At 57.1% G+C, this 25,228-nt stretch overlaps 7 protein-coding genes across 7 annotated transcripts; 2 read left to right on the forward strand and 5 right to left on the reverse strand.

Moving 5' to 3' along the window:
- Window positions 1-719: 719 nt before the first annotated feature.
- On the reverse strand, window positions 720-3,548 carry DICSQDRAFT_79399 (Allantoicase). Its single transcript, XM_007361910.1, has 11 exons — window positions 3,238-3,548; window positions 3,085-3,170; window positions 2,938-3,026; window positions 2,811-2,878; window positions 2,664-2,740; window positions 2,482-2,598; window positions 2,263-2,416; window positions 2,119-2,194; window positions 1,083-1,948; window positions 931-956; window positions 720-869 (listed from the first exon to the last, which is right to left on the reverse strand). Exons 1-11 carry the CDS (start codon window positions 3,293-3,295, stop codon window positions 750-752), a joined length of 1,737 nt encoding a protein of 578 aa, XP_007361972.1. The 5' UTR covers window positions 3,296-3,548; the 3' UTR covers window positions 720-749.
- Window positions 3,549-3,835: 287 nt separating this feature from the next.
- Window positions 3,836-7,357, forward strand: DICSQDRAFT_152558 (alpha/beta-hydrolase; the record flags this gene model as incomplete). Its single annotated transcript, XM_007361911.1, has 10 exons — window positions 3,836-3,886; window positions 3,948-4,044; window positions 4,095-4,181; window positions 4,232-4,254; window positions 4,308-4,463; window positions 4,520-4,591; window positions 4,647-4,920; window positions 4,985-5,105; window positions 5,166-5,811; window positions 5,918-7,357. 10 exons carry the CDS (start codon window positions 3,836-3,838, stop codon window positions 7,004-7,006), a joined length of 2,616 nt encoding a protein of 871 aa, XP_007361973.1. The 3' UTR covers window positions 7,007-7,357.
- A 2,157-nt stretch (window positions 7,358-9,514) lies between these two features.
- Window positions 9,515-10,257, forward strand: DICSQDRAFT_36755 (uncharacterized protein; the record flags this gene model as incomplete). The annotated part of the gene is made up of 4 exons (XM_007361912.1): window positions 9,515-9,683; window positions 9,805-9,892; window positions 9,993-10,084; window positions 10,214-10,257. Coding segments are annotated over 4 exons (393 nt in total), but the record flags the coding sequence as incomplete, so codon positions are not given.
- A 2,635-nt stretch (window positions 10,258-12,892) lies between these two features.
- Window positions 12,893-14,501, reverse strand: DICSQDRAFT_132927 (uncharacterized protein). Its single transcript, XM_007361913.1, has 2 exons — window positions 13,956-14,501; window positions 12,893-13,896 (listed from the first exon to the last, which is right to left on the reverse strand). The coding sequence occupies exon 2, from the start codon at window positions 13,881-13,883 to the stop codon at window positions 13,662-13,664; it is 222 nt and encodes a 73-aa protein (XP_007361975.1). The 5' UTR covers window positions 13,884-13,896; window positions 13,956-14,501; the 3' UTR covers window positions 12,893-13,661.
- Window positions 14,502-15,132: 631 nt separating this feature from the next.
- Window positions 15,133-16,465, reverse strand: DICSQDRAFT_152560 (Aldo/keto reductase; the record flags this gene model as incomplete). The annotated part of the gene is made up of 5 exons (XM_007361914.1): window positions 16,312-16,465; window positions 15,968-16,162; window positions 15,670-15,900; window positions 15,231-15,595; window positions 15,133-15,162 (listed from the first exon to the last, which is right to left on the reverse strand). The coding sequence occupies exons 1-5, from the start codon at window positions 16,457-16,459 to the stop codon at window positions 15,133-15,135; spliced, it is 969 nt and encodes a 322-aa protein (XP_007361976.1). The 5' UTR covers window positions 16,460-16,465.
- A 635-nt stretch (window positions 16,466-17,100) lies between these two features.
- DICSQDRAFT_79410 (TPR-like protein) lies at window positions 17,101-20,560 on the reverse strand. The gene is made up of 11 exons (XM_007361915.1): window positions 20,448-20,560; window positions 20,351-20,389; window positions 19,940-20,297; window positions 19,278-19,376; window positions 18,446-19,221; window positions 17,955-18,377; window positions 17,791-17,844; window positions 17,597-17,712; window positions 17,483-17,516; window positions 17,225-17,417; window positions 17,101-17,147 (listed from the first exon to the last, which is right to left on the reverse strand). The coding sequence occupies exons 1-11, from the start codon at window positions 20,544-20,546 to the stop codon at window positions 17,122-17,124; spliced, it is 2,217 nt and encodes a 738-aa protein (XP_007361977.1). The 5' UTR covers window positions 20,547-20,560; the 3' UTR covers window positions 17,101-17,121.
- Window positions 20,561-22,212: 1,652 nt separating this feature from the next.
- DICSQDRAFT_99082 (uncharacterized protein) lies at window positions 22,213-24,890 on the reverse strand (the record flags this gene model as incomplete). The annotated part of the gene is made up of 12 exons (XM_007361916.1): window positions 22,213-22,446; window positions 22,546-22,796; window positions 22,879-22,966; window positions 23,023-23,094; window positions 23,149-23,283; window positions 23,332-23,377; window positions 23,427-23,533; window positions 23,585-23,664; window positions 23,718-23,859; window positions 23,911-24,096; window positions 24,162-24,646; window positions 24,752-24,890. 12 exons carry the CDS (start codon window positions 24,888-24,890, stop codon window positions 22,360-22,362), a joined length of 1,818 nt encoding a protein of 605 aa, XP_007361978.1. The 3' UTR covers window positions 22,213-22,359.
- Between the last annotated feature and the right edge of the window lie 338 nt (window positions 24,891-25,228).

A 25,228-nucleotide genomic window follows, 5' to 3' on the forward strand; every position in this document is an offset into this window, starting at 1 on the left:
GGACCCATATACTATACCTTCGGTCCGTCCCAATGAGCTCGGGAACGAACGTGGGTCCGATCGTTAGCGTTTGAGTGAACATACCCATTCGGAGTATGATGATCAGATTTCTACTGAAATTGGTCACTGGCTTGGACATCTATCACCTTAGGCTTACCGCCACTAGACCGCCGGCGAGAGAGCCTGCACGTGTGACCGAACGAAGCCTCCTAGAACATTCCAGTGGGTTTGTAGAGAATTGTAAGTTCCGATGCTTGAGTCAATGAATGGCGACTCCACGGCCGTCAGAAGGCCACGCCCCGAGCACTGGGCACCCTGCACGTCGATCACCGCACCGCAATGACCCCAGCTCGGAGCGAAAGCTGTGCCTAGCCCGGGTCCGCAGCGCTGCATGATTACACCGTAGCCGCCGGGCCCGACAGGGCGAGTTCCTTTTTCGTCGAGCAGGACCCCGGGCCACCTCGTCCTCGTCAAATTCGCTTGGTCTCGCGAGCCCTGAAGCCTGCGCCATCACTTTCGGAGTCAAGCTGTCAGCAGGAGTGAAGGCGTCGCCGTGATGGATGCATGCATGTGCGGCTTCGATCTGCCCATACGCGTTTGGTGCACATGTCATCACGTCATGTCCACTGTGGTCTCAGGACTGTGGACAAGGAGAATTCGTAAGTCCGGCTGCTATTGCTCACGATGAGCAAGCGCACAATCTTCCGACAGCACTGAAAAGCTCTTCATGTTTTATTGTTCGAAGTCTATCAGTGAGCTTCGGGAACCTGTACCCTGTAGTAACCTGCGGATCCGTCGAAATCAACAATCTCGCAATCAAGGCTGTCACCGTTGCCAATCTGTGTCTCCACACAGGTGAAGTCCATTGTCTACGTCAGGAACGTCAGTTATACGCTCCGTTTCAGATGAGCACACAGACGGATGTCTTACCTTGTACAGAACCGCCATTGGATGATCTGATGCCAAAGACATGTCAGTGAGACAGTTCACGCAGCGAAGGAGACCAGCCAAGAGCGTGCAGGAACGTGTCGAAACCGTTGAGGAGTCAAAACTGCAATATTGCTGAAAGACATGGTACTCACGCCAGATGCCAGTGTCATATACGATCCCCTGTCCCGCGGACGCAACGAAGGCACGCAAAGTGCTCATGTCCGGCTTGTCGTCAGGCCCGTTCTTAGCCACGATGACGAGATACTGCGTGCCGGGATCCTCTACCTCGTCTCCAGCTCCCATCGGAATGAAGGCCTGGTTCGTGCACGGATGGCGCTCCAGCAGCTTCACCTCCCACTCGCCCCCCGGCTGCACGTCGACAGGCGTACACCGATAGACCGACAGCCCTGCGGTGGCCTGGGCGCGGGCCGCCTCGGGGTACGATGACTCTAGCAGCGCGAGCTTGTGGAACTTCGTCGCCGTGCCCTGGTTGGCGCCGGTGATGCGCGTGTGTCGAGGGTCCGGCACCGCGTTCACGTCCGCGTACGCTTGCACGACCGTTCCGAACGGCGCGAACGCCTCCGGGGTGAGCGGCAAGGCCGGGATCACAGGCCCAGTCGCACCCTGGGTTGCATTTGGTGTAGGCGAGCTCTGCTCAAGTTCGGGGGTGACACCATTGCCTTCTCCAGGCTCGATCGCGCCTACCGTCGAGGAGAGTGCGCTTGCCACTCGCCGTCCCAGGACGCGCACGCGCTTGATGCCACCGTCAGGGTAAATCGTGATCCTCACGTGCGTATACGGTGTGCCGTCCGCGGCGGACTTCTCCAGTTGGAAGTAATGCTGGCGGTGCGGGCCGACCTTTTGGCGGGGCAAGATAGGCGTCCACTCGTCCTCCGGTACGTCCGTCGGAACGAGCGCGTCGGGACGGTATAGCGCGTGCAGCTCGCAGGACGCTGGGAAGTTGCCTTTAAAGTGCGCGGTGTCTATCTCGACCTGCGACAGGTAGCCTGCGTCTCCGCTAGACGAGAGAAGATGGGGCGGGGATCGTGGTATGGTTACATTGCGGTTTGATGTGTGGACGGATGTAATATGCGAGTTACGAACCGACGCGAGAAGGTGTTCGTGAATGGAGAACGTCAGCAAGTCGGCACTAGGAGCAGGTGGCGACGGTATGATGTGGCTTCTTACAGTCGGATGATTGCCCAGTCCTTGTGGCCTGGAGCCCGGCTACGTTTTGTTTCCCATCCATCGCCCATGTCTTTGCCTGTACGATGAGAGCCCTCGGTCAGCAATGGCTTCGCATATGCGATGACCACGGAGGTGAAGACGTACCCCGCCCGGGTAGAATGAGGTTGGATCCAACACCAAAGTGTTGGTCGGATGTGTAGACCACGCGGCCGCCTGAAAATACATGCGCCAAATCGAAGACGGCGGAGGTATCGACGGGGAAAACGGGCGATACTAAGCCATAAACGCGGAATCGCGCCTTGCAAGGTTCACGCAATGAAGCATCAGGCAACCTGTTCCTGCATATGATCAAGTCGCACTCACGATCCCGCCGTCAGGGTACATGTTCAGCTTGACGTAGTTGGCGCCGGTAGACGGAGGTACGCCGAAGAGGTGCCTTGAATCAGGTCCGAGATCAACCTTGGGTAGCAACTCCTTCCACTGCATATGCAATTCGGTCCGATTTGAGCGGCCTACAGGACCCCGAAAGACGGACATTGACTCACTCTCGAGTCATTGACGTCTGGTGCTGTGCCATCCGGCGAGTAGAGGATGTCGACTGACGCTTGCGGTGCTTCGTTCCCTGGCGGTCCCGCAGCAAGAGATTAGACATCGGTTGGAACACAGGAAAAATTAGACCTTGTCAGAGATACCGTTGAAATGGCTGGTGTCGATGTCGAATCCGCTTATCGACCCCGTTGTTCCCAGTTTGATTATGCACCTACGTAGAAGTAGAAGTCTAGCATGCGGTCAGCAGGAAAGGTCATAGGAGGGCCATACCAGTCATAGCTGGGGTTGTGTCTGCGAGTTTCCCATCCGCTGTAGAGTGCACCTTTCGGACCGAACTGGCCCTTTAGACTCGGAGCGGGCTGAGGGGTTCTGGGGTCAGGGGCAGTCGCACGTTGGCAAGGTCATATGGATTCATACTTCAACTAGAAGCAGATGAAAGGCCTCCGCGAAGAACTCGTCTGACACCGAAGCGATCTGCCCTCCGAGAGCTGCGCTGGAGAGTTCTGTTCAACGCGTTTCAATTAGGGGAATGTCAGTGTGATACAGGCCGATGGACGATTCTAGACTGACCTATCGTTGTGGAGAAAGCCTCCTTGAATTGCTCAAGCGAGATACGCTCGTAGCTCATGATGACTAGTGTCGAGGAGACTGCTCACGCGACAAGTAGCTATGTAGGCTGCAGTGCCACCTCTCGTACTTATCGCGTGGCCCATCTCGGCCCCTGTCGGGCGAGGCCTGTGAGAGCAGTAAGATCCCGATCGACGATAAAACATATGGGAGATAAGCGAATGAATGGTCGGCTAGATTGCGGGACCCAATCGGCATTACCGGATGACAATCCGTCGGCGTCTCCTGGCATCTCACCGCCAACAGTGACCGAGCACCCTGCAGCACATCGATGTCGACAGCGAAGTCTCGCCCGACGGACGGTGGTGGTGCAAGGTCGACGATGGTCACTCTGCAATCCGAGTCTGGCCGCCACCATTAGCGGCGAAGACGATGCCACGATCGGAAGACGCCCCATTACCTAAAAGGGCGATTACATCCGTCATGCTCAACTACAGAGACAATCACATGCCGGACCTGGATTGAGCGACTTGAACAGAATGTCCTCTGAAACGTCCCCTCGTCACCATTCATACATCTCCTCTCTTTCCACGACGTGCCCATGATAGATCACTTGCTGGGGCGTCCAAGTCCGAGCTGGAAGAGGACTCAGGTCTGCCACCTGCCACCTTGCTGACGGTCGTGTAAATGGTCGCTGATGTTCTAACCTGCAGGTCATCCTTGTAATTATCTTTTGGTTCACGAGAATACTCAAAGGAGAGCCAAATGGACCAAGACTACTCTGGATTAGGCGAGCTAATAGAGCTTTGAGTATGTCTACACTTACGACTGTAGAACACACGAACTGACGTTGAGTGAAGAGTCTTTCACACCATGGCAGCTCATTGTGAGCACCTTAACTGGTGTCTACGCCGTCCGAAATTTGGACAAGATTCTCGGACTACACGGTATGTTCACTCTCCAATGTATCCCCGCCACACTTCTCAGTCGCCCAAAGCCCCCGAACCCCTAGCAAATTTGGTGAGTGGATACGGCTGTTTAAGATGAGGCGACGAATCAAGCCCCGTCTTCAGTACTCTCCCTCCTACTACCGGGCCACATGGATTGTCACTGGTCTCGATGCCGGCTTCGCCACCGCCATGAGAATCAAGCCACGGTGGCTAAGGGACATTTGTTCCATTATATTTGCCATATATTACATCATATATGCTAATGAAGCGGACGAGAAGGTACGCCGTCTCCAAGCGCGCTTTTCTTGTGGCGTAGCCACTCATCTTCCTGGCAGCTTCGCAAGTTCCGTGCTGTTCCAACTGTCGAAATGCTGCGGGCGACATGGGAGAAGACCACCAACCCATACGTAGGTTCCCCCGCTCTTACCTGTGAGGAACAGAACACTGCTGACACGCGCCAAGTTACGCATGTTGACCACTCTTCCCCGGATCAATATCCGCCGTAAGATCCTGCTGGCGCGCCCAAAGGACTCAATTCAACGCCGCCCTATCACGACTTGGTTATTTTTTGCACCGCCGGCGGACCAGCTAGCGCTCGCTACCGATTTGATTTTGGATTTCCCCGGCGGTGGGTTTGTATCCATGACCCCAGAACATCACGAAGAACGCCTGCGGATCTGGGCACTTCGAACCGGCAAACCAGTCCTTTCCGTTGATTATGGCAAGGCACCGGAGTGTAAGTGGGTTTCATCAATACCTGCTACCCTGTGTTAACCGAAGAGCCCGCCGGTGACCCGCAGATCCTTACCCCTTCAGCATAGACGAATGTTTCGATCTTTATCGAGTGCTTGTAGAGACCACTGGCTTGGTCATCGGATTGTCCGGTCACTCGCTCAACATCATACTCACCGGTGATTCGGCGTATGTGTCGTCTTTTGGCGTTCATTTGCTTATGCGACTCCTATGCTGACCGCTCTCTAGCGGCGCCCATATTGCCTGTTGCGTGATGTTCAAGATCCTGGAGACGCAGATGAACCTACCCCACCCGCTTGCGCTCGTGCTCAACTACGCGGCGCTGGACTTCAACTTCACATCTTGGATGACGCCACAGAACCTGCGCGTCTTGCAAAGCGAGCAGTCCTCCGGTCACCTACCCTTATTGTCCGATCAGAAGGACCACCTACGCCATATCAGTCCGCTTTCCATGGTCGGCGACCGGCGACCCCGCAGGCGGAGAAGCCTTCGCGATACTCTTCGGCAACTCGCCACGCCCTCATCGGCAACACCTATGCCTCCTCTACGCAGTCGCCATACCACCTCTGACGTCAGGAGATATTTCCATGAGCGAGATACCCCTGAAGAAGCAGGCGCAATGGGGGATGTGGAGGACGAGTCGTCAGGTCGTCTTGGGGACGAAGAGAAACCGCTTCGTGCCCGGATCCGATTCAGTCCTGACGTCGAGCGCAAGGAGGTCGGCAAGGTTCCGAGAGAGTCTCCATCTATGAACGAGGTTAGCGAAGTCGTGTCTGAGAACGCTCCGGTTGCGAACGGAGCCCTCATTGGGACAAGACTCACCATGACCAGCCGAACTGGGTATTTCCAGGATCGTATAATTCCTCCCAGCTTGGTGAGCACCTGAATTCCTCGCAATAGCACGAGCGCAACAGCGTTACTACCCGAACGCACTGCTTCTTGAGCCTCGCAATATGGCTGATGCGTATCTTGATTCCTAGATGCGTGCAATGGCAATTCTCTACATCGGGCCTTATCGCAACCCCGATTTCCAGTCGGACTACCAGATTTCGCCCATCCTCGCTCCCGACCGCCTCCTCGCACAGTTCCCGCCGCTGCTCATGACCTGTGGCGAGAAAGACCCCTTCGTAGACGACACACTTATCTTCGCAGGACGCGTGCGAGAGGCAAAGCGCGCACGCCGGGTAGAGCTCGAGCGCATCATCGCGGGCAAGTCCTCCGAGTTCGGCGAGGCACTCCGGATGAGCACGCATAACGTCAGCCACGACAACAACCAGTCCCTGCGCGCCCTCCGGCGCGAGCGCGAGCGGCTCGCCGCGCAGACCGAGGAGGACTGGGTGCAGATGCACATCTTCTCCGAATGGTCTCACGGATACCTGCAGATGCCCAGCCTCATGCGCGAGGTTCGCGGCGTGCTCGACGAGCTGGCGAACTGGATGGACGGCGTATTCGTGAAGCAAGGGCGCCGCTCTGCGTCGCCCGGCGCAAACCAGCATGCCGGCATCCCGCCGTCGATCGCGGGCGATCGCCGAGGCGCCTCGAGCAGCCCACCGCGCGCGCAAGGCACGAAGCTCGCCGTCAGAAGGCTCTCCAAGTCGGCATACGACAGGAGTGAAGACACGGACGGGCTCGCGTCCACGACAGCATCGGAGACGGAGCTCGACACGGACGAGGTCCTGAGCTTCGCACCCAAGCGGCGGTCGCCGCCCCTCACGGGGTCCCGGCGGGACTCGCATGGGTCGGCAGGGACGGCGCGCCGGCTGTCGATGAACCACAGCGCGAGCGTGCCGACCCCGCCTGCCCCCAACGGCGACGACCTGCGCCGCTCCGCAATGATGCACGACATCCCCACGTCACCCGGACGGGAAGCGGCAGCGGACCCGAGCGGCTCGCCGCCGCCTGGGTCTGGGGCGGTCAGCGTGAAACGGCCGGGGTCGCAGACGCCGGGCAGCCACTCGCCCACGCCGAGCAAGGGCGGCCAGACGATATCCGAGTCGGAGCTGATGCGGCGGCGTCGGCTGCTGGACGCGCACCTCATCCCAGCTCAGTCCCAGGACCCGGCCAAGTAGGCAAGGGGGTGTGCGCGCGCCAGTAGGCGCAGAAACTTGGGACAGATGCCGTTCACCGGTCGATCGGGGGCGTTGGCGTTTCATTCTGGGCGCGTGTACGAAGAGAGTGTATCTGTCGCACATGTCGGGCGGCGGGAGAAGGATGTCCGGGAGTATGGCTTCAGATGTAATAGCCGTAGCCGTGGCACCCGGCCTTTATCGCTGGGGACAGCACCTGATTCCTGACACTGCATGGGCGATCTGCGAGACGGGACGGTGAGCGGCGGTGTCGCGGTCGGGACGGGTTCGGCAGGACGTTAGCGCCGAGAGAGAGGAAATGGGTCTTACTTAGGAATGGATCCTACATATAAATGGGATATGTACTACTATCGATTTGTAGATTCCAGCCAATTTGTCCAGGACGTCCCTCACCCAAGTAATATAGCCACTGCACATGCAGATGAGGTCGGGGAGAGCTTGGTCAGTAGTGGTCTTGACTGAGAGGCCGGAAGCCGGTGCTCTGGACATATGGAACCTACCGTTCCACCCGCTGTGCCGTATCTGGATCAGCGACAGCTTGTAAATGACATCGCTAGCCTGCGGCAGGGATCAGCGAAATTAGTGACTTGCTGTTCACGGGACATTGCCAACAGCCGCCCGGTATTGTCGATTGCCCCTAATACCAAGTGCCAAGTTAGCGCGTCCGGAACCAAAGAGAAAGGATTGGTCACTAGGTGGCATAGAGATGCAGCATGAGGGCCTGCATCAGGCATCGATACGAAATGCCGGTGAGATATCTCCATGGAGTGAACCGTTCCCCATGCCCCTTGGCGTCACCGCAAAACGCGAAAGACGCGTTACTGTTTGGGGCCGGTGCCGGTGCGCTGCGGCTCGGTTTCCGTGTAAGTGTTTGATCGTAGTCCGAAGCGGGCAGCTGTGGAATGTCCTGGAGCTCGAAGCACGTACTTGGATGCAACATTCAAGTAGGACTACTTGAACAAGAGGCCACGCTGGCTAGTCCGGGTGCAGAGCGCGATCGAGCTCTCGATGTCGTAAGTGTCATGCGGTGCAATGTATTCGTGCGTGGGTTCAACAGCTATATTAGCTCTACATTAAGCTGTGCCAGCATGTTCACGGTCATGGTCTTCCCTGCACCCGCTGCTGGAGCAGAATGTTCCAAGCCCTCCAGAAGACATGCACTGCGGTGGCGTCACGGGGGGAGATGACCTCCGATAGGCATGCCGCGATGCGTGGCGGGATGTGTGGGCCTGGCAGGGCGGGCGGAAAGCGACATCGGAGCAAACGAGCATTTTCCTGTCTCTCATGTTCTTGTGCCAACATTGCGCGGTCAGATCAAGTGCTTATTGTGAGACTTGGAGGGTGTCCGCGGTGGATGCTGGCTCGTACTGACTACCGCCGAGAGCGCCTCGTGGAAAGATGAGACAGGTCGCGCCCGGTGCACTGTTGGCAGACACTGGGCGGATCGACGTGCTCGGGGATGCAGTGGCCGTGGGGGCGGGTTTGATGCGGGGGGGGTTGGGGCGCCTGTGTGGCGGGCGGGGAGGCAGGACCCCGGGGAGCGAGATTGGCGCGGGAGGGGGAAAAGAGGCGAAAGAGAGTGGTGGGGTGGCGGTACGGTGAGGGATCAAAGGACGTGTATCGAGATCGGGCATGACACATCTGCGCTTGCGGCAGCGGCCTGGGGTGTCCTCCTATCGTTTATATTCTATAAAGCCTCCCTTTTCTCCCTTTTCCCCGCCGCCCGCCTTTGGCTCCTCGACGCCCCGACGCCCCTCCGACTCGCCACCGTCGACGTCCTCTCGCCTCCTTCTCGTCCATCCACCACCACCCCCGCCCGCCCCCGCATCGGTCCGAGCCCTGTCTACCACCTATCTGTCTTCAACATCAGCACGAGTGATTACCAGCGCTACATAGACTGACATGGAAGTAGATGCCTCCTTCCGTCTTCCAACAATGCCCCCACCTACTGGAACCCCCTTCCGGGCTCTCCACCCTTACCAATTCGCCCCAGCGGAATACAATCCGCTCATGCCATCCCCAGACCACCCTCCGAACGCGACCCATCCACCCTCGGCACGTTCTGAACACAGTGGCCCCGCAGACCCGCTTGATCGGAATCACTCCCCGCACTCCTACTACACCCATCCCCCTCCTCCTCCTGCCCACGCCTCCTCCAGCCGTACCCACTTCCAATCGTCCTCAACTCCTCAGTTCCGAACGCATGCCGTCAACTGGGGCCTACCCCCAATCGTTTCTTCGCAGCAGCAGCAACAGCAGCTCCCGCCTCCATCTCAGCTAGCCGGTCCCTCAATGGCGCCCGCCCAGTTCCCTCCTCCCGCTACCTCCAGCCGTCGCTCTAGTGAGGATGTTCAACGCGCGCCGCAGGCTGCAATGCTCTACGCACAATCGCAGCAGCACCTTCCACCCATCGTAGCGAACCAAGGCAGCATTGCGCCCGTGACCCGCGCCCGGTCATCCTCCCTGATCGCCACCGCGACTACCTTCCCTCAGGGCGGGAACGTGCCGCGGCTGCCCCCAATCATGCAGGTCGAGAAGCAGCAAGTGACAACGAGCGCGACGCAGGCGGCGAGCGCGAGCCGACGGCGGAACGAGGCGAATTTTACCTGCCCGGTCCCCGGCTGCGGAAGCACGTTCACTCGGCGCTTCAACCTGAGAGGTACGCCCCTTCCGTTTCGCGTCTGTCACGACGCCCGTACTCGCATCGGTCATTCAACATGTCTTCTTTCTCGCGCCTCGCGTCGCCCCCGTCATGTTCGCCTTCGCTTCTTGACATACAGGACATCTTCGCTCTCATACGGCCGAGCGCCCGTTCCTGTGCGAGTGGCCTGGGTGCAACAAGGGATTTGCGCGCCAGCATGATTGCAAGTAAGTCATGGCTCCCCTGTGAGACCCTGACACTGCTTTCGATTTGCTAATCGTTCCCTCGGTCTCGCTACGCACCCTTTGCGCGCTTCGTTCACCCTAGACGACACCAGGCGCTACATACGTCGCGGTCACAATCAAACGTCTGCCAGGGATGTGGGAAGACGTTCAGTCGTCTAGACGCGCTTAACGTAAGTCCCATTGGCATATCCAAGTACTCGCGCGCAGCAGCTGACACCGCTTGCTCCCACAGAGACATCGTACGTTCGCACCGAGCTCGCGAAGCATGATACCCCAGCTCACTTTTGTCCTCCCATTCCACAGTACGCTCAGACGGAGGCGCCGACTGCCGCCATGCTACCGAGGCTGCGAACGCCGCGAACCGCATGAGCCCGCTGGACGAAGACTGGGAGAACGCGAGCAACTCGACCGAGCGTTCAGAACGGGGCCCGCGCCGGTCTCCGCAACGCAGCCCGACGAGCTGATCGCTTCCCTGCCAGACCGTGCAGCGCACAGCACCGTCATTTGCAATGACTTTGGCGTCCAAGCGTATCATCATCTTCATCAGCACGCCTTGCCAGAAGGCCCGTTCTTATCTTCCCGCACAACGTCCCCCCTCGAACGTCCGCCGCATGACAGTGGTGAGCGCCTGCAATCGAGTGACCGCAATACGATAGGGAAGAGTTCAAAGAATGTTAGCAACGGAATGTGGGGATGTGTGGGGGTACGCCTGGGCGCCCGGTCTGCTGGGGTGTGGTGTGGTGCGGTGTGGACGAGGTAGGGTGGATAAGGTCGCGCGCCGTCTGCATGTCGTGCTGTCTTCTGCTGTCAAATACTGTTCTCACTCAGTTCTCGCTCCGGTCACATTCGCGTTCGCAGCATGCACGGTCCCGGTTCCCGCACGCCGGGGTCGATTGCAACAGTCGTGTACATGTAGTAGTGCCGGGCTTCGCTGCTAAATTAATGCCGCTAATGCTCGTCTCGCTGTCGTTGGCGTAGTTGCCTCGCCCGCACGTAGCGCTTCGAGCGAGTACCGCGCAGTGCGTGTTTCTTCCTCCGGGTACGGCTACCACTACATCTTCCATCTTCATACGTCAGTATCTCCGTACGTTCGCGCACGCGGACTGCGCCTTCCTACTTCAGTATAGCGCACGGGCTCGGGCACTGGAGACACGAAGTCCGCTCAGCGCTGCTCAGGGAAGGAAGGCAGGCGCCATGCGACGTCCGACACCCGATCTGCGGTCACCGACGTCTCCGCTTCCGCCAGGGCTGCTGCCAGAACGTTGAGGCGGCTGCTCTGATCGCGGTGCGCGATGCTGGCTAAACGCCTGCTGCTGCGTCGAACATTCCACGGCGGGCAAAGCGCCAGGCTCCGAGCAGGGAAAGTTGTGTGGCATTTATGGGCAACGCAACCTGACCCTAGCATTTCCAGTGGGCCTTTGTATCCCTCTTTGTGATTTGGGAAATCTTATGAGCACGTTGCATGGCACGTATATTTAGCATAGATTTCCTCACCTGGACCATCGCGCTTTGCCTGCCGTGTTCCTGGCCTTTGCGCAGTGGGACCGCATCACGCGGGAGCCGCGGTGCGCGCCATCTGGACAGTTCGCCCTGTATCAGGCGAGCTGGTTGAGCCAGGAGCTCTGAGCGGGTACTTACGTGTGGCGACGCTTCCGAGGCCGGGGATCGCGCAATAGCGCAGCCGTGAGGTCGTTTAACTCAGGCGGGCTCGTCGCGGCCGTTGTCGCGCTACATACCCTGATAGACAACTAGGTACATATGTAGCCCGCATAAGCGTCGACGAGGTGCAGCACGTTGGTAGTGGTTGTTCTCTCTGCGTTGTCGCTCCAGAACGACTCACGCCATCTGACGAGGGCGGGGCCCAGTGCACCCCAGCGAGGAACGCACGGGGAGAGATGGTGACCGTCTATAGCTCGTCGGAAGGAACGGCTGCCTCGAGTGCACGTACGTGTGCAGCGTGCTCGCGGTGCCATGCATGATGATGACCTGTCTCTGGGCAGGGACAGGGCACCGTGCATGCCAAGCGAGAGTTCATACTTGCCCGTCCGGGCTAGCGCGAGGGCAGATCTCGTGCACAGCACGCCGCCATGGCGGTGTCGCGCGTGCAAAGCGCCGCTGGCTGCGCGCCCCGACGCTACAGCTGTGCCCTGAGTTCGAAGCCTTTGTCTTCCCCCGCCCCGCCAGGCCAACCCTCCACGTCTCTCCCCAGCTCGCCGGCCGTCGACGGACACTGCGGTACATAGACGTGCGAGTTGTCTCGGACAGGTGCTGCAGCCCAGCGCTGCCCCTCGAGAATTGACGGCCGACGTCGTATTTGTATATACGTGCGCGCCCCGGGGTCCTGGCAGTCTGCACGCTGACAAATGACTTTATTCGGTCTGTACATGGACACTCGGTAAGTACTTAGTTCCAGCCTCCATTCGACACGCCACACATAGCTCTTGTCGTAAGTCGGAATGTGAGTCCCTCACACTCGCAAATCACCCGTTCCGAGACCGTTCCTTCTTGTTCGTTTAGATTCCTAGGCGCTCGGCAGTTCAAACTGGATCCAGTACAAGGGCAAGCACGCACACCGGAAGTCTTGCGAATTATTCAACCGCCCGCAGCTTCTCGCGCGGGCATAACATTTCTCGAGCGGCGTATGACCGATTCTGTGACCGATAGATGTCCGGAGGCCGCACGGTTCGCCGGGCGGGACGACGGCGCTTCGATGGACTTGCCGCTACGGAAGTGTCACGGCGACCAAATGCGACCCGAATTCCAATTCCCTGTTCGGACCTGCATGGAGAATGCGCAAACACGCCATGCTGGCCGGTTCTCGCCATGACTTGTAGGTTAATTTCTAGATCGGACGACGGCAGTCGACGGCCAGTCGCTCGCTCGCGCGGCCTCTCGGCACAGGACACGCGGTGGTGCCCAGTCGAGCGAAAGAGAATGGACACATACTCGAGCGCGCGCGCGTGTGCGACAAGAAGGCCAACTCCCCCGGAGAGCGATGCGCACGTTCCCCCTCGACGCCTCCTTGACTGCCACCACAGTCGAAATGGACTTCGGGAATTACAGTGATTGCAGCTCCCTGGGGCGCTGTCGCCCGTCCCTCAGCCGAGCCGGGATCCCGAGTTTCTCGGCAAATAACTGGGTTGCCTCCGAGCGGCATGGGCACATCCTCCTCGTCCCTCCCAGCCGCAGCGCCCCCTGAGCGCATCTCTCCTGTGCTCAGAGCTGCGAGCAGCAGCGCTCGAAGAGGGAACCGCCAGGATGCCGGGCTCTTGGAGGACAAGGGCGGACACACGCACCTACATACGAGGACGCCGACAGTCCTCGTCGATGGAATAGATGTGGCTCGTATCGGTGCGGCGTGGCGGCTTGGCAGTGCGAGGCCTCTCTGGACTCGGACTCGGTACGATTGGACCCTACCTATCATCCTAGCAGGTGGCCCTCGGACGTCCTCCCTGGCATGGCGGGTCTCTCCCAGTGTTCTGCGGCATGCTGAAGCGAGACGACCAAGACCCGGATTTGCACGCAGGGCCACCGGTGCTGACCGAGTCCAGACGTTTCACCACGCTATCGCGCAGGTGATTTTGACGACTTACTTTGCCCTGCAGCAGTCCCGCAGTGGATCCCGTGACGCACGGCGTAATCACGTCCCAAGCCCCGGACTTCTTGTCCCCGGTTGGCCCCATCACGCTCTGGATTGCGCGCCCGGTGTCGCTAGCTGTGCGGCTTCGACCGCCATGACGCGATGCATGGTTCAAACGCGGCCGCGTGTGGTCCATCGATGAGCAGAGAAGTCAGAAGACAGAAGAAGGGAACGCATATCAGCCACCACATGAGCGGCGCAGTTTCTGGTCTGCGTTCGGCGGGCAAAGGTGTAGGCGTGCTCGTTTGTCGCGTCGGTGCTTGGTGGCCCGGGTCCCAGCCGTGGGCCGTGGCTGGCATCTGCATCTACATCCTGGTGTTGGCGTCTTGCCATTGTATGCCGGCCGGTACGTCGAGCCCAACTCCGACATCGCAATGACGTGCTGACGATGTTCGATCTGCTGAGTCGGACGCAGCTTTGTTCGCCGATGGCGTTGAACGTTGAACGTTCGCCCGCTCGCAGCGACTTATCCTGCACCGGCGATTCGCCCGCAGAACAACGCACGCCGGGCCATGAAGGCGACTTCCACCCAAAGTCGGTCCGAGCGAGGTCCGACGACATACGCAGCTTTCAGTCTTCGGCCCACCTCCCAGCGGGTGCTGACGGCAGCCTCGCGCGTAATCCCGTTCGGGCATCGGTGACGGGTCCGTTCGGGCCTATCATGTAGGGTCGGACAGGCGTGCGGTTTGACCTCATCGTTGTCAAGAAGCGCAGCAACTTCGAGGCATCTCAGTCTCAGCGGGGCGTCAGTTGGCACGTCTGAAGCGTCTGACACGGCGGCATCCAGGCAGCTGGAGTGTTGCTAGAGGCTGCTAGACCACACAGATTTTGGTACTGTCGGATGATCAACGCGGTCATCTACCGCATGGTCTGACGGCTGTCGGGAGCAGTATTAGGGTTTGATACATACGGCTGCGCACGACGAGTTTGGGTATCAATCTATGGCTATATCTGTCCCGATACGGTTCCTGATGGATGTGTAAGGATCGAATTCGATACATCGTCAAAACTGAAAATCACAGCCACTCAAAGATTGAAGTAAATGGAGGCACCCTGAACACCACTGGCCCCAAGGGCGGTCTCCAACGCTTGCTCCGCATATATGCTATGCCGACGCACATAACCCGAGTGTTGCGAAGAGACGATGATGCTTACACACATCGAGGTAGAACGTCTCTAGTACTACCGCCTTTCCGCACTCACACTCGCGATGCGGGCTGGAGGCGGCGGTGCAGCCTGCGACATCGATGCCAACAGCCCGATCGAAGTGTTGCGCCCGTGTTGGCAGCTGCTGTGGACCGGGGTAGCCTCTAGTTGAGATTCGGATCGGCCACATTCCGCTGGCCGTTCCCGGGCTGTCATCCACACAATTCAGGACGCCGGAGAGCATATCTACAGCATGATTACCCCATATGAAACCTATAGTATCGACGTTTCACAATACAATACGCCGACTCAAAGGACGGCGAGGGGATCTGTAGCTATTTGGCGATGGCCAGGGTCACGGCAGAAAGACAGGTTGGACTTCGAAACACGAGGTGAGGTAGGACTTATAGACTGTATCCTCACCGAAACTGCCGGCTCACGAGAATATGTGGCACCCCGCGAAGTCCTATGTAGTACGGAGCAGGCGTTAGCTATACAGTCGTGTTCAAAACAAGCGGCGCCACATGGACTCACGTCTGCAGGGTCATTAAACCGCAGCCCAACATCCAGTCCAGAGATCGCGCTCATTTCCTGCTCGGTCAAGCTGAGATCCTCGCTCCGGAGGTTCTGGAGCATCTGCTCTTTGGTATCGCTCTTCGGGATGATAGCAAGTCCCCGTTGGGTCGCCCATCGGAGGACGACCTGTGCAGACGTTACATCGTGCGCCAAGGCAACAGAGCTAACCACAGGGTGGGTGAAGAGAGATTGGGTGCGTAACGACTTCGGCATGTTGAGCTCACGGAAGCCGAGGGGTCCGAACGACGAGTAAGCCGTGACTGCGATCCCTTGGAACTGGGCGTACTCGACTGCCCGGGTCTGCACATTGTACGGGTGGATCTCTATCGAGGCACGTAAGTAGAGATTTGTAGGTTAGTGCTATGTCGTTGAGTTGAGGGGTTGAGCTCATGCTCACCGATCTGCAGAACCGAGGGTTTCACCCTGGCGTACTTGAGTAGGTCCATGAGCAAGGCGCTACACATGTTCGAAACCCCGAGGTGGCGAATCAGCCCGGCATCGACGAGCTCTTCTAGGGCCTCCCATGTCTCACGGAGAGGGACCGGGTCGTGTTTGACTTGGCTTTCTCCGTCAAAGACCCATCCTGGAGGGTAGCGTTCCTCAGGCGGAACGTAGGCAAGGGAGATGGCTAGATCAGACTCATTGGGTTAGCATCCCGACATGTAGAGGGATTCTCCTAGAAAGTCCGCGCTTACGGAAGTGTACATAATAGATGTCGAAGTACGACACCCCCCAGTCAGCGAGGGAGCGCGTGACCGCCTCTTTGACGCGCTCCTTCCGGTGGAATGTGTTCCAAAGCTTCGAGACAACCCAAACATCGTTTCGCTTGACCAAACCCTCTTCGACAGCGCGTCGGAGGCCGGCGCCGCACCCCTGCTCATTTCCATAATCTATCAGATATCACCCATGCGTGTCAGTCAGTGTAAGTCATCAAGCAAGTATCGGGGTTCAAGCTAATAGCTCGTTCTCATCGGTCACCGCAATGGCGGCCGACGGAGCTAGAAATGCTGAAAGGCTGATGGAACGACCGAGTACTCACCACATGCACTATCGATCAGGCGATAGCCGGCTTGCAATCCGGTATACACGGCGTCGGCAGCCTTGGCGCCGTAGTGCTTCCACGTACCCATGCCTATTTGAGGCATTTCACTCCCATCTCCGAGAATAAGAGTTGGTGAGGGGGACATTGTCGGGGCGTGCGGCTGTGCTGGTATGGGGATGATGCCAGTAGATGACGTAGGGGGATAGAACCGCTCAATGGTTTAGAGTGTGCCACCCAGTGACCAGTGGCGCTCGAGGCGTTAGGGCTCTGAGATATGATCAGCGAATGTTGCTGTCCTGCTTATATAGAGGTCAGTGAATACTTCGAGCCCATTAGTCGAATGGATTGCGGGATGCAGGCGCAGCTAGCCTCGAGTCGACCAGGCTAGGGCGGCCTCTGGGGGGGTTAACATTACCCTTGTGGATTCGAAGACTATCCGTGACTGAAGCCCAGGTGCTTACAGTGGCCTCAGACAAGCCCTAGATCAAGCATGGCGCCTACTATATAGTTCACAGACATTAGAATGGCGGAAAGTGCAAGACGTCTGTGGGTGATTTCAGGCAACTGATGTTGAACGTCGCTGCCTGGACACGACGTCTGTCTGGAGTGCTCTGTTTCCGGACCGTCACAGCCACATACAGCCATGTTCTCGGCTTCGCGGAACCCATGATGTACTCCATCGGGCACCAAACACGCAACATTGTCGGGGCCAGGGGCAGAGCAGGTACGGCATCATACATGAGGCAAGCCTGGCATTAGGCCCGGCACTTGTTCTGGCAAGGGAGTATTACAAGACAACATGAGTGCCTACATGTGGAAATTCAAACGAAACGCTGCAAACAACGAACGTATATCAGCTCACGCGCCAAACGCCAACGTCTGAGGATATATTAAGAAGCAAGAGACATACCCTCCAAATCCCGTTTGTCACACAAAGTGGCGAGATCAAGTCTCTGCATATGGAGACAGCACGTCTTCAAGCTATCCCATAGTGCGCTTGAGGTGACGCCTCGACTTGCTTCGTTCCCGCCAGGATCGCGAACGCTATCACTATCTTGTAGAGAAAGCGCATCCAGGATGTGTTGCGCAGCCTCGTCGTAACGCTGGTGCATAATTAGGGGCGAACACCTCAGCGAGACCGCTCGGCATTACGGGATGGAAGACTTACGCGAAGGTTGGTGCAAGATATCCCTAAGTTGAACCTACGAGCAACCCGAACATGCAGCCGCGCACAGAAAGCTAGTTAGTCCCGGAGATTGGCGTGGGTCATGACGGGACGCACCTCGCACGGATGTAGCCCGGATTTAGTTCCAGGGCGGCATAGTAATACTGAAGAGCCTCCTCGGGATGCCCGCTGTTGGCGAGCGTCGCACCGACACGATTGTACAGCAACCAGTCCTACAGACGAAAAGCAAGGCATCTGTCAGTCAGTCCCCAGCAAGGCCGGTCTCAAGCCGTAGCCGCGCAAGCACGCACGTCAGGTCGCACTGCTAGCGCGGTAGTGAAACAATCCCGCGCCCTGGCGTATTCCTAAGATAGCAGATAGGTCAGCCGCAGGTCTGGTCAGCCGGAGTACGCGGCCCACCGCAGGACCCGATGTAGTGGGCTGCGGTGCACTCGGTGCGGGATGAGGTACGCACTTCGGTCGTATTGAGCAGCACAGCAAGCGCGATTTGAATATCAGCATCTATTTCCCCGTCGGCATTGTCCCGCACGATGCTCATCAAACACTGCATTAGCTTGGCGAGCTTTTCGCTCGTCCGCGCATCAGGTGCGTCGGGGTTGAGCGTGCGGAACTGCTCGACCGCGGTAGCGTATCGCGGATTGCGCTCCACCCATTCCCGGATGGCGTTGTAGGCTCCCATGCGGTCGCCCTCGTTTGTATGCGATATCGCGAGCGCGAGCCATGCTGACAGGAGGGTAGGGTCAAGATCGAGGGCGCGGCGTAGAGCTTGAACGGCCTTCTGTTCGCGCTCGTTCTCCTGCTGCTTCACGCCCAGCTCATACCAACGCGTTGCATTCGACGGGTCACGTTGTACGGCGGCCTCCATCTCGAGTACGCTCTAGCGGCGCAATTGCAATATTGTTAGTAATTCATAGAAGATGCTGACTGTATTTGAGCATGACATACATCGTAGAGCGTTTGCGGCATGCCCGCATGTGCGGTATGATGTCTCGTCCGAGACGTCTCTCCACTGAGATAAGGATTGTTCACCTGGAATTCGTAACCGCTAAGCGGCCGCAACCCATGCGCCGTCGCTTCGAAGGTTTCCCAATCTCGCTGCAGATTGTCCCACTCCGCCTGTTGGTGTTGGAACTGTGGCTGAAACCCAGAAGAGGGTATTTGCCCTGCGTGGGCCAGCCCTGCATGGGCCAGCCCTGCATGCATCGCCATGTACTCTTCGTTCTCCTGTCTGAAATAAGCGTCGTTGGGGTCCTCAGTACGCAATGTTCCGGCTTCGTCGGAGGATTGTTCTCCGGTGGTTGCCATCCCCTCGGCGGGCGTACCGACGACGCGCCGCTGGAGGGTGGGTAGCTGCATGCCGTTGATACCCGGGCCGAGAATGTCCACAGCGCGCCCCTTGCCCTTCACATCGGTGGTCAATTGGTCACCGACGGCAGACTCAGACCGCTGGACCATCTCGTTGCCTTCTACGATCACTTCCCCGTCACGTAACTGGCGCATGAGTCCCATGAACGCGCTGTTCTTGAATTTCGCGCTTGTCTCGTTTTGCACCGTGTCCAGGAGAAGCCCTGCCGTGCGTGCGAGCTCATCTGGATCGTGGTTTTGCGCCCGCGAACGCTTCTCCTCGGTGACCGCCTCGGATTGCAAGAAAACTGCAGCCGTACTTGGTGCCGAGCTGAATGAATGTTCTTGCGACCGGAACACTTGGTCCCATTTAGCAGCTGTCCAGCATGGTTTCGTCAGTACTGGACGACGATTCGGCAAGACTTGTACTCACCATCAATCTGGGGTTGCGCCTGGGAGACAGCGGTCTGCATTCCAGACATTGGGGCGAACTGAGGTGTTCCCATCGCCATTGATGGGCTCCACGACATGCCTGAGATTTCGTGGTGAGCACCTGAACAGCTCTACCTTCTGAGATGTACATGCAAATCAGGCTTCATTCGGGATACAGGTCCCGGATTAATACCGAGCCACGACACTGAGCCACCATCATATCGGCGGACAAGCCATCAAGCCCCTGAGCGGTAGCAGACGCGAAAGAACAATGCAACGTTCTGCTAACCTTACAGCGGTCCTCTATTCGATTCCACAACTACTACGAGAGAGCACCGCACCGTATTACATGCTGTGCGCCCCTTGTATCTAGTCGTAGCACATACAAGCATGCTTGTCCTAATCACTGACTCGCTGCATAGCTGTGCAGGCAAGGACGACGATGGCTATGGTGAAATTCGGAGAATATACCCGCGGCCTACTGCTCATCATCACAAGAGCACGCAGCCCGTGATGGTCGCGAGTGCATGAGGCGCTGTATCCCTTTCGTTCAGCGGCACGAGTGAGGAAGAGCGGAACGTGCTGTGCACATGCATGTAAAGCAAGTGCATAGAACGGACAGGAGAGGGACCAGCTTGGCACGAAAAATCTCGCTTGACTCACCAGGAACGAATCCACTGGACGCCGCCCGTGGTACGGCTGATGCGGTCTGCTCCATTGCCACTGGCATCCCCTGGTGCTGGGCCGCCTTACCAGAGAGCGAGGAGGGCGCAGCTTGCCCGGGGACTTGCTGAAGGAAGTCTGCCGCCCATGCGGCCGGGCCTGCCTGTAGAGGTGAGGAGCGCATGGGTGACTGGATCTGTGCGGATGGGGAGTGCGAGATGGGGAGGTTTCGGTGCAGGGATGAGAGGTCAAAGGCCGACGGGGACTGCAAAGTAGGAGTAGGAGATGGAGCAGCTGCGAAGAATCTTGCAGCATCTTGGTTCCCTCCGGATGCAGCGGAGTATTGACTTCGGAACGTCTGCATCTATTCTGTCACTCGCGCAAGTGGAGGCCGATGTGATTGAACCTCACCTCTTTCGAGGAACCCGCACGACCAGCACCAAACTGGTCCTGGAATTGCTATCGTAAGCGACTTCCTGTCGTATGTCCAGGAACGCCTCTAGCTTACTTGCTGAATGCCTCTGTCTTGATCGAAACGCTTGGAGAGACCCTGTAGCGGGTTCGATGGTCCGCATTCGGCGCCATTGACTAGGAGGGGTAGAGACATGGGGTCAAACAGAGCTCTACGAGTAGAGAAGAGGTGGCAGGAATGGAGAAACAGTAACCTGCCTGTGTGGCGTCGGTGTCCGGCATGGCCGCAATGCGTAACAGAAGCGCCCGAAATAGACGAGTGTCGCACGTGAATTACCGGTTTGGTCGTCTCATAGCAAGCGCTCATGAACTCCAACTTACTCAGCCGGCTGCCTACCGACTCTGTGAAGATAGCCGCCACCATCTACTTCGACTTTGTTATCCACTGATACATTTATGATGAGCCCTACTCACAACGCTGCCGAAAACAATCCGAACATAGCTTGTTGCGATGACCACGACTGTCACCACAGAATCTTATCGCGGTCACCGTGTCTTACAGAAGTCGGCAAGTGCAAGTAAGTCACCAACGGCTTCGTGCTTGTCGTGCTTCAAGATGGAAGATTGCTGCTTACATAGGAAATGGGCCATGCCGAGCTTACCGGGGGCTAAGAACAAACCTCGGCCGCGGTGTCTAATCTTCAGAACAACCAATACCAAATCATCAGGGTTGCAAATGACCTTGCTACGCAATGAAAAGTACCTGCATCATCAGTCCTGAAATGTCCAATTCATTGCATCGTCCCCGAGAAGTTGTCGTACGTATATAGTTAGCAAGTCTTGTGAATGGTTCGCTGTATGACTTTATGATAAAAGTACGTCGAGAGGAAGACATGAATAAGTATATGCAGCTTCTCCGAGGGTACAATCAGCCTCCTTTTCGGAGGTAAGGCTCAGAGCGCCTCGCCCCGCGAAGGAAAGAAACATCTCGCACATCCACGGCAAGACGTGCTTCTCGGCCTCCAGCCTATCCATAAGGTGGAAATACAATCTCTAGAGGGACGCAAATCGGACTCCCCGCAAAATTTGCACAATACCTTGGAAGAAGGAGAGCAACGCCTCATAATTCGTGCCGTAGTTGGATGGGATCATAACAAGCTTGACCTTGAGCAATTCCGCGGTCCCGATGCTTGACAGGGCGTCGCACACGCAATCGAAACCAGTCCAGAGCGGGGCCTGAGCACGGAAGCCGCAGTCGCAGTGAAGGGTTAGGCTCAAGAGGTTGGACCACCGTGATACGTCGCAGTGGGAGACTATGTTTCATAGTGAGCAACTTGGGAAGCGAGCTGGTCGCTGAAGTGCAGTACTGACACGTAATACTGAGCCTGTGGATGGGAATAAAGTGATCGATCTCTAAGTCGCGTAGATCGGCTCCTCTCCTCTCGAGAATATAATAGAACTCATGGAGATCCCAGTGATTCAAACGGCATTTGAGGGCAGAGATCCTGTCACTGTGAAGAAGCATAACAATTGAAGAGGATATTGACCGTGGTCATCCACCGTGCATCATTATGTAGGGGATCACGTCTACGGGACACCTCTAATTGACCGTTCATTGACGTGGTGCCCTCGATAGCGAGGTGCTCAAGGTTTGAGAAGTCGCGGACGAATTGCATATTGGAGCGTGATGCGTGGTCCGGCGAACCTGATGCAGCGCTGCATGGCTTGCAAACCTCTGGATCGGCCGCACACACGATCGATATGTTGTGGTCTAGCCGTCTTCGATCTCACGGGCTTGAGCGGCATCGAGGATGGATGGGATGTAGACTGGAATTACACGTTGTCCAACGAATCTCGGGGACAAGAACAGTATGCTGGAATTAATGCTGGAATTGCACAGTGAGCTAATCATTACCATAATCGCGAGTACTATATGCAGGGAGTCCGTCATCTCTATACCATGCCCCGACCGCCTACGCTCCGCAGACTCCAGGCGCACTCGCGGCGGTTCACCTGACTCCAGGTGCCTTGGCGGCATTCTTGAATTGCCAAAAACTAAGCGCTTTGTCGACAGCATCAAGAATAGGTTTCATAGCCTGTGGAACCAAGGTCAGATCATCATTGGGTACACGACATACTAACTGCCGCAGCCGATGGTAATCTAGAGTAACCAGGGAGCTAATCAGACCACTCACCACTCGGATGCGGTTTTGGTCCACCTGCTCTCTTTGTGCTTCCGCTACCAGAGCCTCGACTTTCTCGTGCGTCTTGCTAAGGTACGCTATCATTTTCAGCGCCTTTGCGGTCTTTTGTGCAGGCGTCGCGACGGACAGCTGCTGGAACTCGTTCGCGGGAGGATAGATAGCTAGCCAGAACTGACGGAGGAATTCGTTTGCCGCCGTCTGGCATGTCGTCATCTGACGGAACAGCGCCTCGGGAATATCCTCTGGAAGGGAGAACAGACGACACCATCGCACACACGGATCAGAACGATAGCGAGAGGAACGGGATCATAAGCAACCACGTACGTTTCCGTTGCTTAACGTCCAATCTGCTCTGGACGTTCTGTGTCATGCTAATGAGCGCTGCGTCTCCAGCTTTTTTCTCTATTCTGAGCTGGAAGGGACTGTTGGCTACAATTTATTTCGGATTGTGGAACGACACGTGCGTACCTGTGCTAGGTTAGCGGACCACCCTGTTGTGCTCGCTTTGGCTTGTTGCAGTGCTTCCCGCAATGCAACGCGCTGGACGGTACGGTAGGTCAACGGACCATGTGATACCTAGTGAAACAAACATACCGGGCCTTCAGGATCTCCTTGCTCTGCACCGTTTGCCCGCCCATCAAAGTACCGCTGCCTGTCCTTCATGTCCAGAATGATGCCGGCGGATGACTGGTTGTCGTGCAGGTCTTCTAGGTCTAATTGCGCATATCGCTGTACGGCTGTCAGCTCGACATACAGTAGAGCCAAACAAAGACTCACTTCCTCGCCGTTCTCTAATCGTCTCCGCTTGACAGATGGGCCTCCCCTAGAAAGGGCATTAGATCCTGAAGGCTCAGAAAGATACCAAGTCGTACAAGGCGGTGTCCAGCAGCCTGGTAGAGTGCTCATTGAACTTTCTGATGAGCGGCAGGACAGCCCGCTGTTTACCTGCCTGCATGGTGATGTCTCTCTCGTTACCAGTCTATGGACGGGTAAGTCGGCTTGCACGACGCGGCAAACGATGGTGAAGCACCTCTTCATGATCCACGGAGGTTGCACCCAAGTCAATGAAAGTATCGACTCTCTCTTCTCGTAGTCTTCGAGGTTCGATATCTGAAACAAGCGATACAGTCTTGTATAAATTACGACATCTGCCATTCACTCACCATCATCATCCTTCTCCAGGTACTTGTCCAATATTGGATCATCTTTGACAACATGTTGCGCGGCAGAGGAACGAATGGACGCTCGATGGGCGTTGAAGAGCCTTGACTGAAAATATCTACTCCAGAACTCCGCTTCTGACAGCTTTTGCATGCATGAGGTTCACAACTGGCAAAGTTTGGGTGCGAACTATACCTTTTCAGGCACATTCTCGCTATATGCTTTCGCCACAACAGGGAACTCTTCGAAGATATCATGAACGAGCTGAGGGGTAATGATGATCTTGACCTCCCCGTCCACCGATTGCGGCCGCGGGTCGACGAGCTGACCAGGCTTCCCGCGTTTCTGACTTTCAGCGGCCGCCTGAGCTAGGAGCAGATGCTTGAGGCAGCCGCACAGCGTGTCAGACCATAGCATATGGCAAGATGGAAGATATATATAGTCACTTCTCGTCCTTCCCAGAACTCGTTCTCCGTGATGTGTCCTCCCATGACAAGCTCCCGATGGAGCTGGGCCAGCTCCGGCGTGCTCACCAGCACCTTTTTCCGTAACCTGAAATCGGTCGTGGGGCTGTCGCCAACGGGTGTATCAGAAGCCCTCGACTCGCTCGCCACAGACACAGCTCTTGATTGGGATGGCCGGGCATGTGGCGCTGGCGGCCGCATAGGCGTCCCAGCAGCACTTCCATTCGTGACTGGGGCAGGGGTTGCGACTTGTCTGGCTTTGGATGCTGGGACAGCAGGGACCTGAGCTTGAGGAGGCGGTGCACGGTTGCGGGCGATGATGGTTGTGAGCTCGGCCTCGAACTTGTCTCGTTCGGCGAGCGCGACGGCTTGTGGAGACGTGAACGTGAAGTTGTGGCCGGCCTCATTGCTTACCAATCCAATCTTCAACCGCACCTGATCTGCCCCAGCCTTGCTACGCGACAGAGCTTGAGGAGACAGAGAACAGAAGGTAGAGAGCGAGATACCAAGAAGATGTAACCACCGATGTCAGCGACCGCGTCGCGTCTTGCAGACGTGGTTCTGACACTTACCCGCGGCCTCCGCATACGGAAACTTCACAGCTGGACTTTTGTCACCAGTCTTTGTCCATTGCAAGTGGGTATCAGTGAGTTCGAGGAGACCAGGGAGCTTTTTGTAGGACGCCTGAGCGGAGCAGACGATGGAAGGCATGCCGGCGCCCTGCGAGTCTGTCCGCTAATACGTTAGGTAAGCTAGAGGGCGCTTACTGGTACCGAGGGTCATCATCGTTTATATATCATAACATACCGAAGAGCAAGGATACCATCCTGCAATATACTCCTTGAAGAAAAAATCCTGGGCAATACTATGTGGTCATGGTCGCAAAGACCCTAAATTTGAGAGAATCCGGCTCGGTAGCAATGGGGGTGAACACCTTTCAACTTATGCTCGCAAGACAATGGCTTCACGTTCACGCAGACCAGTACAAGATGAGCATGGTGATAGGAAACAAGATGTCTCTCAATAGAAGACCATGCACTACCCGACGC

Source organism: Dichomitus squalens (assembly GCF_000275845.1).
Source record: "Dichomitus squalens LYAD-421 SS1 unplaced genomic scaffold DICSQscaffold_3, whole genome shotgun sequence".
NCBI classification, from domain to species: domain Eukaryota; kingdom Fungi; phylum Basidiomycota; class Agaricomycetes; order Polyporales; family Polyporaceae; genus Dichomitus; species Dichomitus squalens.

What these genes read in the sequence shown, in the direction of transcription:
- DICSQDRAFT_79399 (XM_007361910.1), bottom strand. Translation starts at nt 3,295, where the DNA reads ATGAGCTACGAGCGTATCTCGCTTGAGCAATTCAAGGAGGCTTTCTCC. An exon ending in CGACACCAGCCATTTCAACG is followed by an intron (nt 2,741 to 2,810) that starts GTATCTCTGACA and finishes CGGGACCGCCAG; the next exon opens with GGAACGAAGCACCGCAAGCG. An exon ending in CAGACGTCAATGACTCGAGA is followed by an intron (nt 2,599 to 2,663) that starts GTGAGTCAATGT and finishes TTGCATATGCAG; the next exon opens with TGGAAGGAGTTGCTACCCAA.
- DICSQDRAFT_132927 (XM_007361913.1), bottom strand. Translation starts at nt 13,883, where the DNA reads ATGGCAAGACGCCAACACCAGGATGTAGATGCAGATGCCAGCCACGGC.
- DICSQDRAFT_79410 (XM_007361915.1), bottom strand. Translation starts at nt 20,546, where the DNA reads ATGTCTCTACCCCTCCTAGTCAATGGCGCCGAATGCGGACCATCGAAC. An exon ending in GTGCGGGTTCCTCGAAAGAG is followed by an intron (nt 20,298 to 20,350) that starts GTGAGGTTCAAT and finishes GAATAGATGCAG; the next exon opens with ACGTTCCGAAGTCAATACTC. An exon ending in TGCTGCTCAATACGACCGAA is followed by an intron (nt 17,845 to 17,954) that starts GTGCGTACCTCA and finishes CTGCTATCTTAG; the next exon opens with GAATACGCCAGGGCGCGGGA.